Source organism: Gavia stellata, chromosome Z (genome assembly GCF_030936135.1).
Source record: "Gavia stellata isolate bGavSte3 chromosome Z, bGavSte3.hap2, whole genome shotgun sequence".
NCBI classification, from domain to species: Eukaryota; Metazoa; Chordata; class Aves; order Gaviiformes; family Gaviidae; genus Gavia; species Gavia stellata.
The window spans coordinates 4,764,460-4,779,731 of record NC_082637.1 but is presented as its reverse complement, the minus strand read 5'-3'; the positions used below and the strand labels follow the sequence as shown (position 1 = coordinate 4,779,731).

At 43.0% G+C, this 15,272-nt stretch overlaps 1 protein-coding gene across 1 annotated transcript in view; it reads right to left on the bottom strand.

Annotated features, from left to right (window-relative positions):
• LOXHD1 (lipoxygenase homology PLAT domains 1) overlaps window positions 1-15,272 on the bottom strand; it is a 78,670-nt gene that overhangs the window by 46,147 nt on the left and 17,251 nt on the right. The window contains exons 11-15 of the mRNA XM_059834123.1: window positions 12,451-12,567; window positions 8,111-8,273; window positions 5,167-5,321; window positions 4,103-4,312; window positions 2,557-2,680 (exon numbers count right to left, since the gene is read on the bottom strand). Of these exons, the coding sequence (XP_059690106.1) occupies window positions 2,557-2,680; window positions 4,103-4,312; window positions 5,167-5,321; window positions 8,111-8,273; window positions 12,451-12,567 (769 nt within the window). The remainder of the gene's footprint in view (window positions 1-2,556; window positions 2,681-4,102; window positions 4,313-5,166; window positions 5,322-8,110; window positions 8,274-12,450; window positions 12,568-15,272) is intronic.

Here is a 15,272-nt window from a genome sequence, read left to right as displayed (position 1 = left end):
CACTTCCCCTAATCAACTAATTAACAGCTGGCTTTTTATCCAGCTCGGGAGGTGGCTGTCTGGCTCACACAGTCCATCTTATCTGACATTCCTTCAAGATGCAGTTTCCTTAATGAGGCCATGTCACTGCAACAGAGATAGTGGTGATGACAAGCTCCAGGACTCAGAGAAGAAAGACCACCCTGGCACAATGGGGATGATGGGAACTATCCTAGCTCTGCTGGAGAGCAGTTCTCATGGGAGATGCTGATGTTTTACTCATTATTTGTGAAACTACAGGGAACGCCAACATGGCAGATGTTATCCATTGTCTCACCACAGAAGTAATATCAGAAGGAACATGGGAATCGCTTATTTTTCGTTTGAGCACAATATGGGATTACAAAAGAAGGGTTGCCCCAAGACACATGGGTTGCAGACCAGGTTAAGGAGTGTGTAGCCTTATGTCTGCTTCACAACTTAAAGGCGTGGGACATGCAACCCAGGTATCACATCACAACAAGCTACTGGGCATCAGCTGAGCTGCAGTAACCATTTGTGCAAGTTCCCTTGGACCATGTCGGTGAAAGCTATCTTAAACTCCTAAGCCAAATTACATCATTTTACACTTGGCTTACCATGGAAGTTTAAGATAAGTTTAATTATTTTGCACTTGCTGTGGACTGAGAGCCCATATACAGACAGTAGCTGTGACTCAGCTGCTGCCCAGTTACTTGTTACAACATGGTATCTTAACCATACATCTAAAATCTTAATCTAAAGCTAGAAGACCCCATGTAGGATGACAACAAACAGTAGGTGCAATTTAGATGATAAGCCTTTGTCCTGGAACCCAGAGGTGGTTAATCAAAAGGTAAATAAATACAGAGAAAAAAGCCTGTGTGGTAATGAAGTTATAAGGAAATATCAATGGACTGGGAAGTTTTCCACAAACATAAACTTCAGCTGATGGACACTGATCTTCCAGGCTTCCTTCACAGCCAGGACAGAAACAAAATTTGTGCAAATTCCCCATTTCGTATCGGAGACAGCCAAGCAAGATTAGCCTCTCTGCATGAAAGCTGACCTTTGCAGACACAATCCAGCATATTTCACTTTTTATAAGTTGCAATCCAGAAACAGATTTTTCTTTTATATTCAACTTTGTTTTGTCTCAGGAACCAGAGCCTAAAGATGAAAATCTACACTAGAGCCATCAACTGTATTGATCATGTATTTGAGCAGGAACCTCACACCAGAGTTCACGGACTCCTTGTCTTTCAGCGGCAGCGTTTGTAGACCCTCATCCTCTTCCCAACTGTAAGACAATCCACCCTCTAGAAAAGAACAAACTTGCCTGAGAACTCCCAGTTGAAGCTTGTTTTCTGAGAGCCAAGAGACTTATCTGTGCTCTTGCCCAGCTCCTCATATCCCGCTCCCCTCCCAACCCAACAGCTGCTGGGATGCAGCTATGTATTGTAAGGAAAAAACCTGAAGGGTTCTAAAATAAGTCACATTTAAATTAATATTGAACAAACATCCTTGGTGATGAAGCACTACTAGCCTGATCATGAAAAGGGGAGATGGCTTAAATGTGGCAAATAAGGTCTCAAGAAATTCAAAGCCTCCTTTGGCAGTTCAGCTCTAATATGCTATATGAAACATTATCTTGAGTAGGTCAAAAAGATATAGGAGGAAAAAAACCAGCTGCTTTCAGCAACAAGAGCTACTTTAAGGAATCATGTGGAAAAGAAACTCTGATAGTCCAAGGCAGGCTCCTCTGGTGAGAACATGTCTGACTTCCCTACTGTCCCTCTCACTGAAAAGAGCTTTGGATCCTTTGAAGGAGACTTCAGACAAAATTATGTAAAACTTGCATAAATTCTTCCCTTAACTCCACCAGACCCCACTGTTCAGAGGGCAGCATCACTTCCCTCCACCTCTGAAGTGCTGTCTGCAATGAAGTTGATGGTGGAGGAGGAGGGAGAGGGAGTATGATTCTTCAGGTCAGTGGGTTTCTTTCTGAAGAGGCCCAGTGGATGTTGTTGGCTAGCCCCCTTTCCACATTTGGTCGTGTGGATGGTCTCATCTAACTTAAGGCATCTAAGGGACATGATTTTTTATTGCAGTTGCCCGTAGCTGTCCCCTGTGCCTTTTGCCTCACTGCGACAGAAAACAGCGTACCCTTAAATAACCACCTACCTAACAATATTGTCACACTGTCCAAAGCACCACAGGTTTGGAGAACTTACGTCTGTTGACAACGGAGAAGTTAATTCTGACAAGCTACATCATCACAAATTTCCACGGGAGAGAAAGAAAAGGGTTGGAAACACTGACGTTGCTGTGAAGTTCATGGCTCATTCCACTCTTAGGGTTGAAGAGCTATAGGAAAAGCAACAAACACAGCAACGCAAGCACTGATCCAGTCTTTCTCAAAGCAGTCACAACACAAGGTGAAGAGAAGCACTTTGCTGTTCTGCCTCTCCTTGCTCTTCACCGGGACAAACACAACCTCTCAAGCACTGAAAGCCAAGAACGGATGCATGCATGCAATCAAACACAGTGCTCGCTCACATGATCCTTCTTCTGCTGCCTTAACCAAGCTGGATTTTTTAGTCTCCTTCAGGTTTGCATTGCTATCTTGACTCGATACGCTGAGAGATGAGCCATCCAGGCTGTTTCGCTCGCCGTCATAGCTCTAGTTGGAAGGCATGTACAGGAGGGTAATGAGGTTGAGTGCTCAAGTGTTGTCAGCTGTTCCCATGTGCCTCCAACAACAACATGAGAAGAAATCCCTGTAGTTCCCCAGGTAGCTTTTTGCTCAGTGTAGCTCAAATGAATGTGACTGTAATTTACTGCAGGTCATTCATCTACTTCATTGGTAAACTTGACAGGTCATTTTTGATGTGTGTTATAATAAAAGAAAACATAATGGACCTAACAGACTTTAATGGTGTGTTGTGACTTTTTCTCTGCTACCTGTGTGAGCAATAGCCACATAAAATTCAGATGGATGGAACGGTGCCAGATTTGCTTATCACGGCACGCCCTGTGGTGTCAGAGTAATGTACCTGGCACAGGTCAAAGAGCATACGAGGGAGAGTACTGCAAAGCTGAATGATACGAAACATCTACTGTATTTGAAGAGTTACTGCAGATGCATTCAGTGTCATTGTCCAATAAATGTGAGGCTCTTACCACACAGTCACATAATTAAAAAAAAAAGTGATTAGCTTTTCCTCATTATGAATTAATATGGGCAATGGGGTAAGTGTGACCACAAGCATTCGTAGCATTGTCTGCTGCAATTTTATGAGGGAGCATATGGCAATACTCATCCATGGTGTAACTCTTCTTACATCCATTCTGTTGTATTCAGGATGAGTTCATCAATTTCATTGATGATAATTTTAGTCGTAACTGTCAATTAAAACCTCACTGTATTTTGCAAAGTGGACTCCTTAAATGCAATGGATTTATAATCAGCTGCTTTATTATGCCTCACTATATAGAAGGAAGAGAGGTCTATTAATCTTGTTTGCTAATTTTAATTAGTGCATGTACCTTGAATTCCAATTAGCTATATTAGCCTGATAAAACACTAGAGAATGTGCAAGTAGAAAGAGCATTTCACTAAAAAACATTTGGTTCTTTGAGCGGTAGCAAACAGACCAGACTTTTTGTGTTTGGCAGTGGTGGAAGAAGGAGCTGAAAAGATAAACCCATCCAGTCCAGTGAGGGTGAAGTCAAAGGACTCAATATTTTGGCCTGAGGACTTTGAATAGTGGGACCCATAACTAAACTACTTTGTGGGCACAGCAAGCAAAGCAGCACGGAAATACACTCTACCGTGCATCAGCAAGGTACTTTGACACTCAGCTGAAGAGTTTCACTTAGACTCCTTGATTTTTCTGTTGAAATTGCAAATTACAGAGCTAGTGATACTGGGCTGAGAGGGGCCATACTTTCAACACTTACCTGAAAACCACAAGTTCATTTTGGACAAGCCAAAAAACCCTAAGTCCATAATGAGCTGTCTTGGACTTCAACCAGCTATTCAATCATTTTATTTTTATTAGTAGGAGTGGGTTGGGATCACAGATTTGAGCCGTAACCGTACCTGTTCATAAAGCGTCCGCTCTATCTTTTTGTCCTCTTTCTTTTTGGAGAGCCAGCGCTCACACAGGAAAACGAATGACTCCTCTGTGGTCTCATCCAGGATCTCTACTTTTTCCAGGAACCAGTCAGGACTGAACATGCTATTGTCGTGCCGAATCTTGATCTTGTACAAAATGCCAAGGTCCACAGCCTGTATAGCAAACGTATCCTCCTGCAGAGTGTTCAATACCAGTTGCTTCTGTTAACGAGCTCTCAACAGATCATCTACCGGACAAAAGCAAACGGAGACTACAGAGCAGAATACGTCTTTAAATTCCATCTCACATGACAGTGTTTGGTTAAAAGCTTTGCAGCAGTCTGTAGAGGCATGTCTGTATGCTAAAACTGTTCTGCAGGGAAGCGTTTTGAAGCCTGCTTCTGCTATGAGGGGAGCTGCACAAAACGTCACTTTTATAACCAATGACAATATTGAATTCCTGGAATTTTACATCCTAATTTTTAAGTCTTACTTAGACTTCTCTTTCTAATCCAGTTAGATTTGTATGAACGATCCAGATAAGACAGTCTTTGCCATCATTATATATGAGTATCTCCATATGAGGCTGTGAATATGACTCATGGACTGACCACAGAGTACCACTTTTGGAGTTATTTTGCCAAACACAGCCTCAGTTTAGGTCCCATCAATTTATCATGCTCTGTGGTGAATATACAATATATAATATGTACTTGCAAATCAGCTCCACAGAGGCTATGGGAGTAAGAGATCTCAGGTTTTGTGTGCTCCTAAATCTGCAGCTAACAATTCAGGCCAGTTTGTATGGACCAAGCTCATAACTTGTCTATCAGTGACTTCACAGAAACATCTACCCATTTGCTGCAGTGCCTGTCAGTCGTAATACCCAGCTGACAATCCATACAAAGCATTTTAAGAGGTAATAAACATGGTAAATAGAATCAATCAATTCATCCCTCATAGGAAAATTCATCCTATAAAGACAGTCATGGACTTGTTAGGTTAAAGACTGTGAAATTGAAAGTGTTATTAACCCGTTGCATTTGTACCTGTCCTCTTTCAAACTTGTTGAAGTTCGTTTCAGATTTGCTGAGTTTTCTCTCTCCTGTGTCCCCCAGATCTCCGTAGATATTTAGGAAAACATTAGCATCTGTCCCAGCACCATAAATATCTCCAGTGAACACGCTGATCTTGTACGTGTGAACTGCAGAAAGAAATGGAGATGTGACTTCTGGCCAGGTGAATTATCAAGGTCTATCTTAAATACTGAATTTACCTAAGAAAATGGTCCCAAAACTTTCTGCTCATCACTCAGTTCTTGGAGGTTTAAAATCTTATATGCGTTATCCTTCCAGGCTTCTGATAATGATCCAAAGGTTGGATCCCCAAAGGTTGGGGAATCACTGGGCTGAAATTTGCTGACTTTCCTTTTCCCCATCTAACCAATGCCTGTGTACTGCTTTGATCGCATAAAAATGCAAAGAATCATTATGGTTATTACTGGATGCGAAGAAGATAAAGGTGAGAGAACTCGGCACCTTTTCATACCGAGGCTCAAGGGACCTACACGTGAGAACAAGCGATTCAGTGTTGTGAATTCTTAATACTCCATCTTCCATAAACAAACTCCAGGGATTCAGATGTGCAATTACTACCGGAGTTAATGGCATGTATCTCTATAAATTCCCCAAGCAGAAAGAGAACAGGTTTCTGGGTCCTTTTGCTGAGACAGTATTTAATTAAGGAAGTGTTGGAGCTATACTGTTTAAGTACCCTTTCTCTTTAGCTTGCTCAATGATGAGCCAATAAAACCTCATCAAATCTTTAGTAATGTGCTTTACTAAACCTGTTAAATACTCCTGTTTTTATTTTGCTACTCTTTTCCCAATTACACAGGGAAAACAAACAGTTACCGAAAGCATCCTCGCCAGGAAAACAATTAGGAACTGTACAAGTCTCTGATTACCCTGGTGGCATACGAGCCTTGGAGAATGCCTCATTGCAAATCCCAGGGCAATACAAATCAAGAAGAGGCACAAAGTCTTAGTTAGGTTTCGTCTTTGTACATTAACAGCATCAAAGAAAATATCTGTATTGTCTTTTTGCTGTACCTAGCTTTCCCAGTAAAACAGAGCCTATTCTGCTTCATAGTCCATGAAAGTTTTCCATTGATTTCTCTAAGAAATGGATCACAACTATTCATCAGGCCAGGTGCAATGCCAGGTTTTCTGGTTTGCCTCTTCACATTATGTCCTACAGAATTACAGCTTCATATTTCACAGAATCACTACGGTTGGAAAAGACCTGTAAGAACATCAAGTCCAACCATCAACCCAACACCACAATGCCCACTAAACCATGTCCCGCAATGCCACTTTCACACCTTCCTTGAACACCTCCAGTGATGGTGATTCCATCACCTCCCCGGGCAGCCTGTTCCAGTGCTTCACCACTCTCTCAGTAAAGAAATTTTTACTAATATCCAGCCTGAACCTCCCCTGAGGTGCTGCTACATTAGTAATGAAGGAAGCAATGCATATAGTCTAAGTAGTCAATTCATCCCTCTTCAGTTTTTGCTTGCCAGTTCTGGAGACCTTCAGGACTGAAATGCAGTCTACTATATAAAAGGTGATCCTCAGAATACCACAAGCTGATTTTCCATCATTGTCATTTACACTGCATCAGTTCCCAAGATGTATGAGGACTCATAGATATGCAGAAGATGTAATTCCCATCCCAGATACTTTATATCTAAAGCAGAAGTTCCCAAACTTATCCCTAACTCCCAGCCAAAAGAAATCTTCAGCCATCCAAAAATCCTATTCCATAGATTGTAAAATTTGTTTTAAGGCTTTGCCTTTAGAAGGAAAAAACGAGTTGCCTATGTTAGTTAAGGCATGGTAACTAACACAAGGTAAAGCAACAGGAGTTAGTAAGTTAAAGAAAATGCTCTGTAGGCATCTAGCAGTCATGCCGCTTACTAATTGATATTAAAACTGACTTTGCCTCTGCAGGAAAAAAATCTCCCATGAGCTATCACGTAGTTCCTAACAGGGGAAAAAGTACCCCTGTGTCTTCTAAAGGCACAGTGCAAAGGCTCCAGCCTTTCTTACAGCAAGACGCCTCTTCCCTTGGCAATGGAAAACACTCACAATCCATATAAATTCCACCCTGACACTGGTGCACTGTAAATGCAAATCACTCTGAGAGAAACCAAACAGGGAGAGGAATAATTTTCTCTGTTGAATCATCTTGTTGCCAGATGCAAGAACCAAGAATGAAGATGGCAGCTGAATTCAGTTTGCTCTGCTCAGGGTGTAGGAAGGGTTGCAACTTCTCTCAAGGGCAGAAGGAGCTCAGGGTGGGAAAAGGAGGTCCTAGAGGAAAAAGAGTTAGGAACAGCTGGGCAGACAGACAAGCAAAGAATTTAGGATGAAACTTCAGTCCTTGTTCAGTTGCTTCAGCTACCAGGAGGACCAAACACTGAATGTGAACAATTTATTCTCCTCCCCAGAGGCACTTTAATGAAGTGAGGGTGGCTGCCTAGAGCCAAATTTTTAGAGGGTGTCCATATGTACCCAAAAAGCAGCAGGAAAAACAACTTTGGGAGGAAAGAAGAGCATAAATCAGACTGGTAGGGTAGGAAAGGAAGGGGCAGAGTGCACAGGACAGGTGAAGCTGGACAAACAAGTAAAGGTGTTTGCGGAGCCTGGAAGACAAGGACAAGATGGAGGAAATTTGTTAGGCATCAGAGGAGATGTGCAAACTATGTCTGTGTGAAAGGGTGTCTGTGACGGGTTTATAAATGCCCTACAGCAAAATAATGTTTTTATTGCATAGAAGTGCTTCAGGTATAAGAGAGGCCAGAGAACAGGAAGAGAAAGAAATGTGAACAGTTGTACCAGCATTGCATTTGCTTGAACCACACATTCAGATGTTTTGTTCCAAAAAATCAGATGAACAGGTCCCCACCTACTCCTAGGGTTATATTACCTTCTAATGGGTCTTCAACTTCTTCCTCTATCTGCTTGAGGGTCCCGTCCTTCATGAGTTTTTCAGTAAAAATATCAGATGGTACCAGTTCTCTGACAATCTCCCCATCGTCTTCAGACTTTACAAGCCATCTTTCACATGGAAATGTGACAGTTTCTGAGCCCTGAAGTAAACATGACACAGATAATCTCTTCAAAACAAAGTGAACACATGTTAGCATTTCCCATTTGAAAATACTCTGACATGCAAGCAAGGATTTTCAACTCGTGTATGTATGCGTGTGTATGTAGATGCAGACCTGAAATAGTATATAGAAATATACTTCCTCCAGAAAAAGGACATCTGAGGGCTCTGAGAAGAAGCACTGAACATGTAGCAGAGAACAGTATTCCCAATGGCTGCGTGAGACTGGCTGTATGGTCCAGTAGCTCTCCGCCCTTCCCAGTTTTTGATCTTGCAAATTCCTCATCGGGACTGCACCATTCCCACTGAAGCCATGTTTTACTGAGACTCTGCAATCCCTCTTCGATCCTTATTCTGGCAGCATTCTCTTTGAAGTCAGTAGGGTATTTTTTCTGAGTCAATACTTCAGATTTTGCCCTATAATTCTGTGAGTCAAGCTGGTTTCCAGGCAATTCCCATACACGCATTAAGAGGAGAAAAATAGTGATTTAATTTTTGATCTTTTGTTTTGACTTCACTTTGGTGGAAACAAATAGGATTTCTATCATCAAACAAACAAAAACAATAGAACATGTGTTTTCCACTTGGTAAACAAAATTAATCCCAGACCACTCATTAAGAACAGACTCCCGTAAGGTCTCCAAGATGGTAAGGGGCAGGCAGCTTTCTGTGTGCTGGGCACCCCAGGCTACGTCTCCATAAAGAAAGGGGCATGAGCCATCATGCAACTCGCAGAGCCCACAAGTCTGAACGGGAAAAAAAAAGTTACTTTTAATCTCACAGTAATTAAATAAAGGAAGAAAAAATGGCCCTTTCCTTACTGACAACTTTCGCTCCTAAGTAGCACAGGGGCTTTCTGCTGTTTGCAGCGCTCTGTGTGCCACCACTGTCATGTACAACATACATACGTACGAATACTCTCCACCTTAATTACTCTCACGTAATTATTTATCAGACCAACACAGGTTCCTTTCTTCACTCTTTTTACTATTTAAACAATAAAAAAAATAATATATAGTAAAAGAAGGGAATAGCTTTCACTGTAGCAATACTGATTATTGGTATCACTGTGTACTACTGCACTGTACTGCCTTGAGCTGCCGGATCCTGCCCTCCCTGACACGGTCACTGGGGAGGAATAGGTTGTGCATCTAAGATCAGAGACCCCCTCCGGTCACTGCTAACCTGGTACGAACAGGTCATCATACCACTGCGCACAGATCCCAGACAAGTTGGTCTGCAGGAGCTGAACCCCTCCAAGGGGCCTGTGCGATTGAGTGTCTTGCGTCTGCAGCAGAGCCATCCTTTGAAGCCACACAGCCCGAACCTTCTGCTGTCAATAAAACACCATTTCTCCTCCTCTCTGCCACTCCCTGCAGTGCTGCTGTTTAATCCCAGGCTTGCAATGTTTAACTCCATAAGGCAGTTTGGACCATGGCTTGTACAAAATGGTGTCAAACAAAACTGGCAGCACTTTAGATGATTTCAAATATTTTACTTTCAAGTGTTATTTGTGCTGTATAAGCAAAATACAGCACCTAAGACTGTTCTGCCTACCATTACTTCTGCCTCTTCATTTCTGCACCGGCTGCCTGACCGCATAACCTGTATTATCTCATGGTATGCTGAGCCGATGAACGGTGCTTATCTCCCCACCCACAGCCTGGGAAGAGAGGGCTTTCCAGAACGATGCTTCAGTGCTGAAACCCTCTCCTCCCAGTAGAGATCCCACTTCAGTCATGTCTCTCGCAGAAGCTTTTAACTGCTCCTAAACATTCATAATGTTGGCTGTATGTGCCATTGATATGAACACTGTTTATTTGGTAATGGGATATCTAAGGACTTGAGTGCCTGCACAGTGGGGCATAATGTGCAGTTACTGCAAGAGTTAATTGTATCATTATTGTTAATCACTGTGTCATTGCCACAGTTTTTGCTGGAGTTTCCTTGTTAGTGATTGCATTAATATTTAAGTGACACAAAGTGCACTGTTTTATGTTACCCACGGTAAAATCCTCTTGCAGCTCCAAACAGAATTTGTTTCATTAGAGTCTGAGTCTGGCCCTAAGCTAGAAGCAGGGTATGATAGTGTGCTAAAAGTCAGCGCTTTGCCCTTCTCCAAGTTGCAACAAATGAAATGCAATTATCAGATATAATTGGCATGCCAAGACAGAGCTTTATTGGCATGCAACAATCCTAGTTTCCTACCCAAGTGCTTTCAATTTAATCTGAAAAGTTACTGACCTCATTTTTCTTTTGCAGCATTACAGATACATCTAGACACATCTCAGCAGTCTAATCAGGTAGCACAGCTTTTAGAAGCGTTGGCAGCATATTGCTATCCTGTGGCAGGTCATAATATCCTGCAGCTGATCAGCGGCATTGTGCAGTGCTCTGCTTTCTTCTTTTTTCCCATGCCATAATCAAAAGATGAGCAGAATTGGAAATCTCCATTTTTCAGCTGTTCATGGTTTTCCTCCCTTCCTCCACCTTCCCAGGTTTCTCAACGTCTGTCCTTCAAAGCTGGTGTAATGACTGCAGAGCTGTGCAGCCTCGAGACCCTTTCTGGGCTAATGGAAGATCATGGAGCTCTCAGGAGCTTCCCAAAGTGCTCAGTTAACAGTAGGTGTAGAAAGAGGCAGCCCAGGAATCTCTTTTCCCTTGGTTTCCATACCTTTGCGCATCCCCCTCTTCATCTTCCCTAGCCTATGACCAATAACATCTCCAAAAACAACATCACCTTGTTCATTAATCTAATGAAGCTGTACAAGGCAAGGGTTAGTCAATACACAGATAGAGGGTCTGAGAGTAACAGATGGGCAAAAAGGTGATCACGAGAAATAATCAAGGGTCTTGGCTTGTGAAGAAGCTTGTACAGGAGGATACAGGCTTGAGCATGATGAAGAAGGTTCAAGGCAGACCTTTGAGCAGATTGTGAGGCAAAGAGAGTAAAACATACCCTGGAAATTTTGAAGGAGGAAGCAAGGTGGAAAGTAGGTCCACCATGACTGAGCAAGCCGTGTTTACACCAACACGATATTAGAAGTCACTTCACGAGGGGGCAGACCTGAGCATTGAGGTGGAGATGAAAGCTGACATCCCTTCAGAATAAGGGGAGAAAGGACAAGGCAGAGGAGAGAGCCCAGGTGTTCCCAAACACAGCTACTGCTCCAATTCTGAACTGGTCTGGAAGAGGTGATTTTCTTCTGAACTTCCCTGCAGCCAGACTCATTCCTGTTCCTACAGCCAGCATCTAAAAGCAGGGCTGAGGTACAGTTTCTTATGTGGACAGGATCAAGATGACCAATCTGGCTGCACTCCCTTAATCCTGTTGACATGAGCAATCAAAAAGCCTAGGACTTAACTTGATGTTTTTCATATGAGTGATTCAGCAACTTGCACTGACAGGCATTTTCCTTGTCTTAATTGTACTGGCTCCCTGCATTTATTCTTCCAGAATTAAGGGACTGATGAAATTATTTCTTGTCCATGTTTAGCAACAATGCTTTTTATTTTAAGATGGTACACCCACTTCCTTCCCTGCGATAGTTCAAAACAAAACTACACATGAAAATACGAAGCTTTGGCATCTCACGTCACCCAAACCCACTATTATCTAAGTTAGCCTTGGGCACTCTGGGATGTCCAGAAACAGTGGTGCAGTGCAGCACAGGGACATCTGCTCAGCCCTGTAATTCCTTCGCTGTATTTGCACAGCAACGGGTACAAACTCAGGAACCTCCCCTCCAGCAAGCAAGTCATGATAACATTGCCTCCAAACCCAGCAGGCAGGTTGCTCCTTCACACAAAAGATAAAGAGTAGCGAAGACCTCCAAAAGTTTGAGGAGCAACATCACTTCTTTCCTCCCATCCACTGCCAGGAGGAAATTGTTCTAGTCAAAAGGTACAATGAGAACAGCATTTTTTAAAAAGCAATGATTGCAGAGTCTTATAATCAACATTTGAAGAATAAAACATGGTAATACATGTTTGTTGTCCCCAGATCCCCAAGCTCTAGCAAGTTCATTAGTGTGCATTGTTCTTTAGAGAGTCATTTTTCACTGTTAATCACGCTTTGTATAGAGAAGATCCACTTTGGGAAATGGAAGCGTCTGCTAATGGAAACATATTGCAGAGTGCTGGGATTTGCAGCCTACCTTTCCGTTTGGCAACAGTCTCCGAATCGCCACACGGTCCAAATGCCATCCAGAGTTCAGTCCTCCACCCTTGTGTCCTATGCGAATCTTTTCAATAATGTCACCAACATCCTCCAGCTATAGAAAAAAGAAGAAAAAAAAAAAAAAGAGAAAGATTATGGTGTGAACAACAGGTTACTTTTGAGACACTACTTCTTTAGCTTATTTCCTATTTTTCCAGTCTGTATGAAGTTCCAGAGGAGCAAATATTAGTGTTGATGCCAGTTATGCCCTAACTTGCATTTTAGCTGAAGGGTTTCCCTAAACTTCTGTTCCAAAAATGGAGAGAATCTTGCTCTGCACAAATCACCTACTCTATGGGTTTGGTTGCACAGCAGCAGTCCTGCATCTCAGGCTTCTCTGTATGAGTGGGAATGAAGGCAATTTTTTAGAAATTGCAATGCTGCTGCATCTTAAATCGGTCTTTTCATATCCCTTTCCTTTTTAAACACTTATGCGCACTCTTACAACACTGGAAGAATAGCTTTGAGGTCAAAGTACAATATTAACGGCCTGGCATTTTATATTATCTCTCTCCTGTTCCTCCACAGAATCCCAATGCCATTCCGAGCAAATCAACAGAATCACTATCTTATGAAGTGGCTACTGGTTTTTTATGCCTCACCTTATTACTTGAGCAATTTGCTACTAGTTCATTACTTTTAAGTCACCTCCCTTCCAAAGGCTTGAACAGGAGAAATGATATTTGCTCCTAAGTAATAGCTTTTGGTTATTTCAGTGCAAGCTTTTTTATAGTTGGCCTTTAAAAAACAAGGCTGGCTGCAAACCTCCTTTGCACGTAGAAGCAGCACACTGAGCTGTTTTTCTATCCATAGGGACTTGGAGTCTTTTTTTCTTGGAAACATGAGAAAACTGAACATGTCAATTTGCGCCATTGGAGACTACTCCCTTCTTCTCTTCCCAGCTGACAGAATTGCCTCATACTGAAGAAAAGACATCAGTAATTTTAGGAGACTCCTTGACTCAGTAAGACCGACTGCATTACTCAAGGAGTTCACACTCTGAACAAACTGGCTTTGATTTCACCAGCTCTGCCCTGACTTTAGACAGCATAAGCATCAATCGCAAAATGATTAAATGATCCAAACTAATTTCTAAAACTTGTGCACGCACACAAGTATACACTAGAGGAAAATTATTTCCTTCCTCCTTTGTCCTGTCCAAATACTCAACTTCCAATGAGGCTTTTAATCACACACACAGAATCACTAAGGTTAGAAAAGACCTGTAAGATCAAGTCCAACCATCAACCCAACCCCACCATGCCCATTAAACCATGTCCCGCAATGCCACGTCCACACGTTCCTTGAACACCTCCAGTGAAGGTGTCTCCACCACCTCCCTCGGCAGCCTGTTCCAGTGCTTCACCACTCTCTTAGTAAAGAAATTTTTCCTAATATCCAGCCTGAACCTCCCCTGGTGCAACTTGAGGCCATTTCCTCTTGTCCTGTCACTAGTCACTTGGGAGAAGAGACCAACACCCACCTCTCTGCAACCCCCTTTCAGGGAGTTGTAGAGAGCGATGAGGTCTCCCCTCAGCCTCCTCTTCTCCAGACTGAACAACCCCAGATCCCTCAGCCGCTCCTCATCAGACTTGTGCTCCAGACCCCTCACCAGCTCCGTCGCCCTTCTCTGGACACGCTCCAGCACCTCAATGTCCTTCTTGGAGTGAGGGGCCCAAAACTGAACACAGCATTCGAGGTGCGGCCTCACCAGAGCTGAGTACAGGGGCACGATCACCTCCCTGCTCCTGCTGCCACACTGTTTCTGATACAGGCCAGGATGCCGTTGGCCTTCTTGGCCACCTGGGCACACTGCTGGCTCATCTTCAGGCGGCTGTCGACCAACACCCCCAGGTCCTTTTCCGCTGGGCAGCTTTCCAGCCACTCGTCCCCAAGCCTGTAGCATTGCATGGGGTTGTTGCAGCCAAAGTGCAGGACCGGCACTTGGCCTTGTTGAACCTCACACAACTGGCCTGGGCCCATCAATCCAGCCTGTCCAGATCCCTCTGCAGAGCCTTTCTTCACTCGAGCAGATCAACACTCCCGCTCAACTTGGTGTTGTCTGCAAACTTGCTGAGGGAGCACTCTATCCCCTCATCCAGATCATCGATAAATATATTAAACAAGACCGGTCCCAAAACTGAGCCCTGGGGGACACCACTTGTGACCGGCCACCAACTGGATTTCACTCCGTTCACCACAACTCTCTGTGCTCGGCCATCCAGCCAGTTTTTTACCCAGTGAAGAGTGCACCTGTCTGAGCCACGAGCCAGCAGCTTCTCCAGGAGAATACTGTGGGAAACAGCAATAAAGTGATGCTTGACCAGTAAAGATTCATGTTAAAGAAGAAGTGGTCTTTACTCTGCTTGCATGCATCTCCAAGAAATCATCACTTGGGAGCATAGCTGAGACCAGTCTCTAATCATTTTTCCCTCTTTTGCAAAATACAAAATGGTAAGGGCAGTTAAAAACACTAAAACAAATGGGCAATTCTCAGTTTGTGTTTCCTCAGATCCCCAAATTTTTTTTTAAGGTCTGTTGAACTCCAAACTATGGCTCTACACAAGCAGGTGAAAGAAGAATATATTTTGCTTCATCCCCGTCTCCTGCAGCAAGAGGAAGTGAAGAGAGAATGAAGTTCGGGGACAGGTTAATATGATGTTATAAATCTGGAGAACAAACTGCATTTTCACTCACTTCATCTAAGAAAAGTACTGATGTTTCAGATTCTACCAAACCTAAAATAAATCTTACAGAATA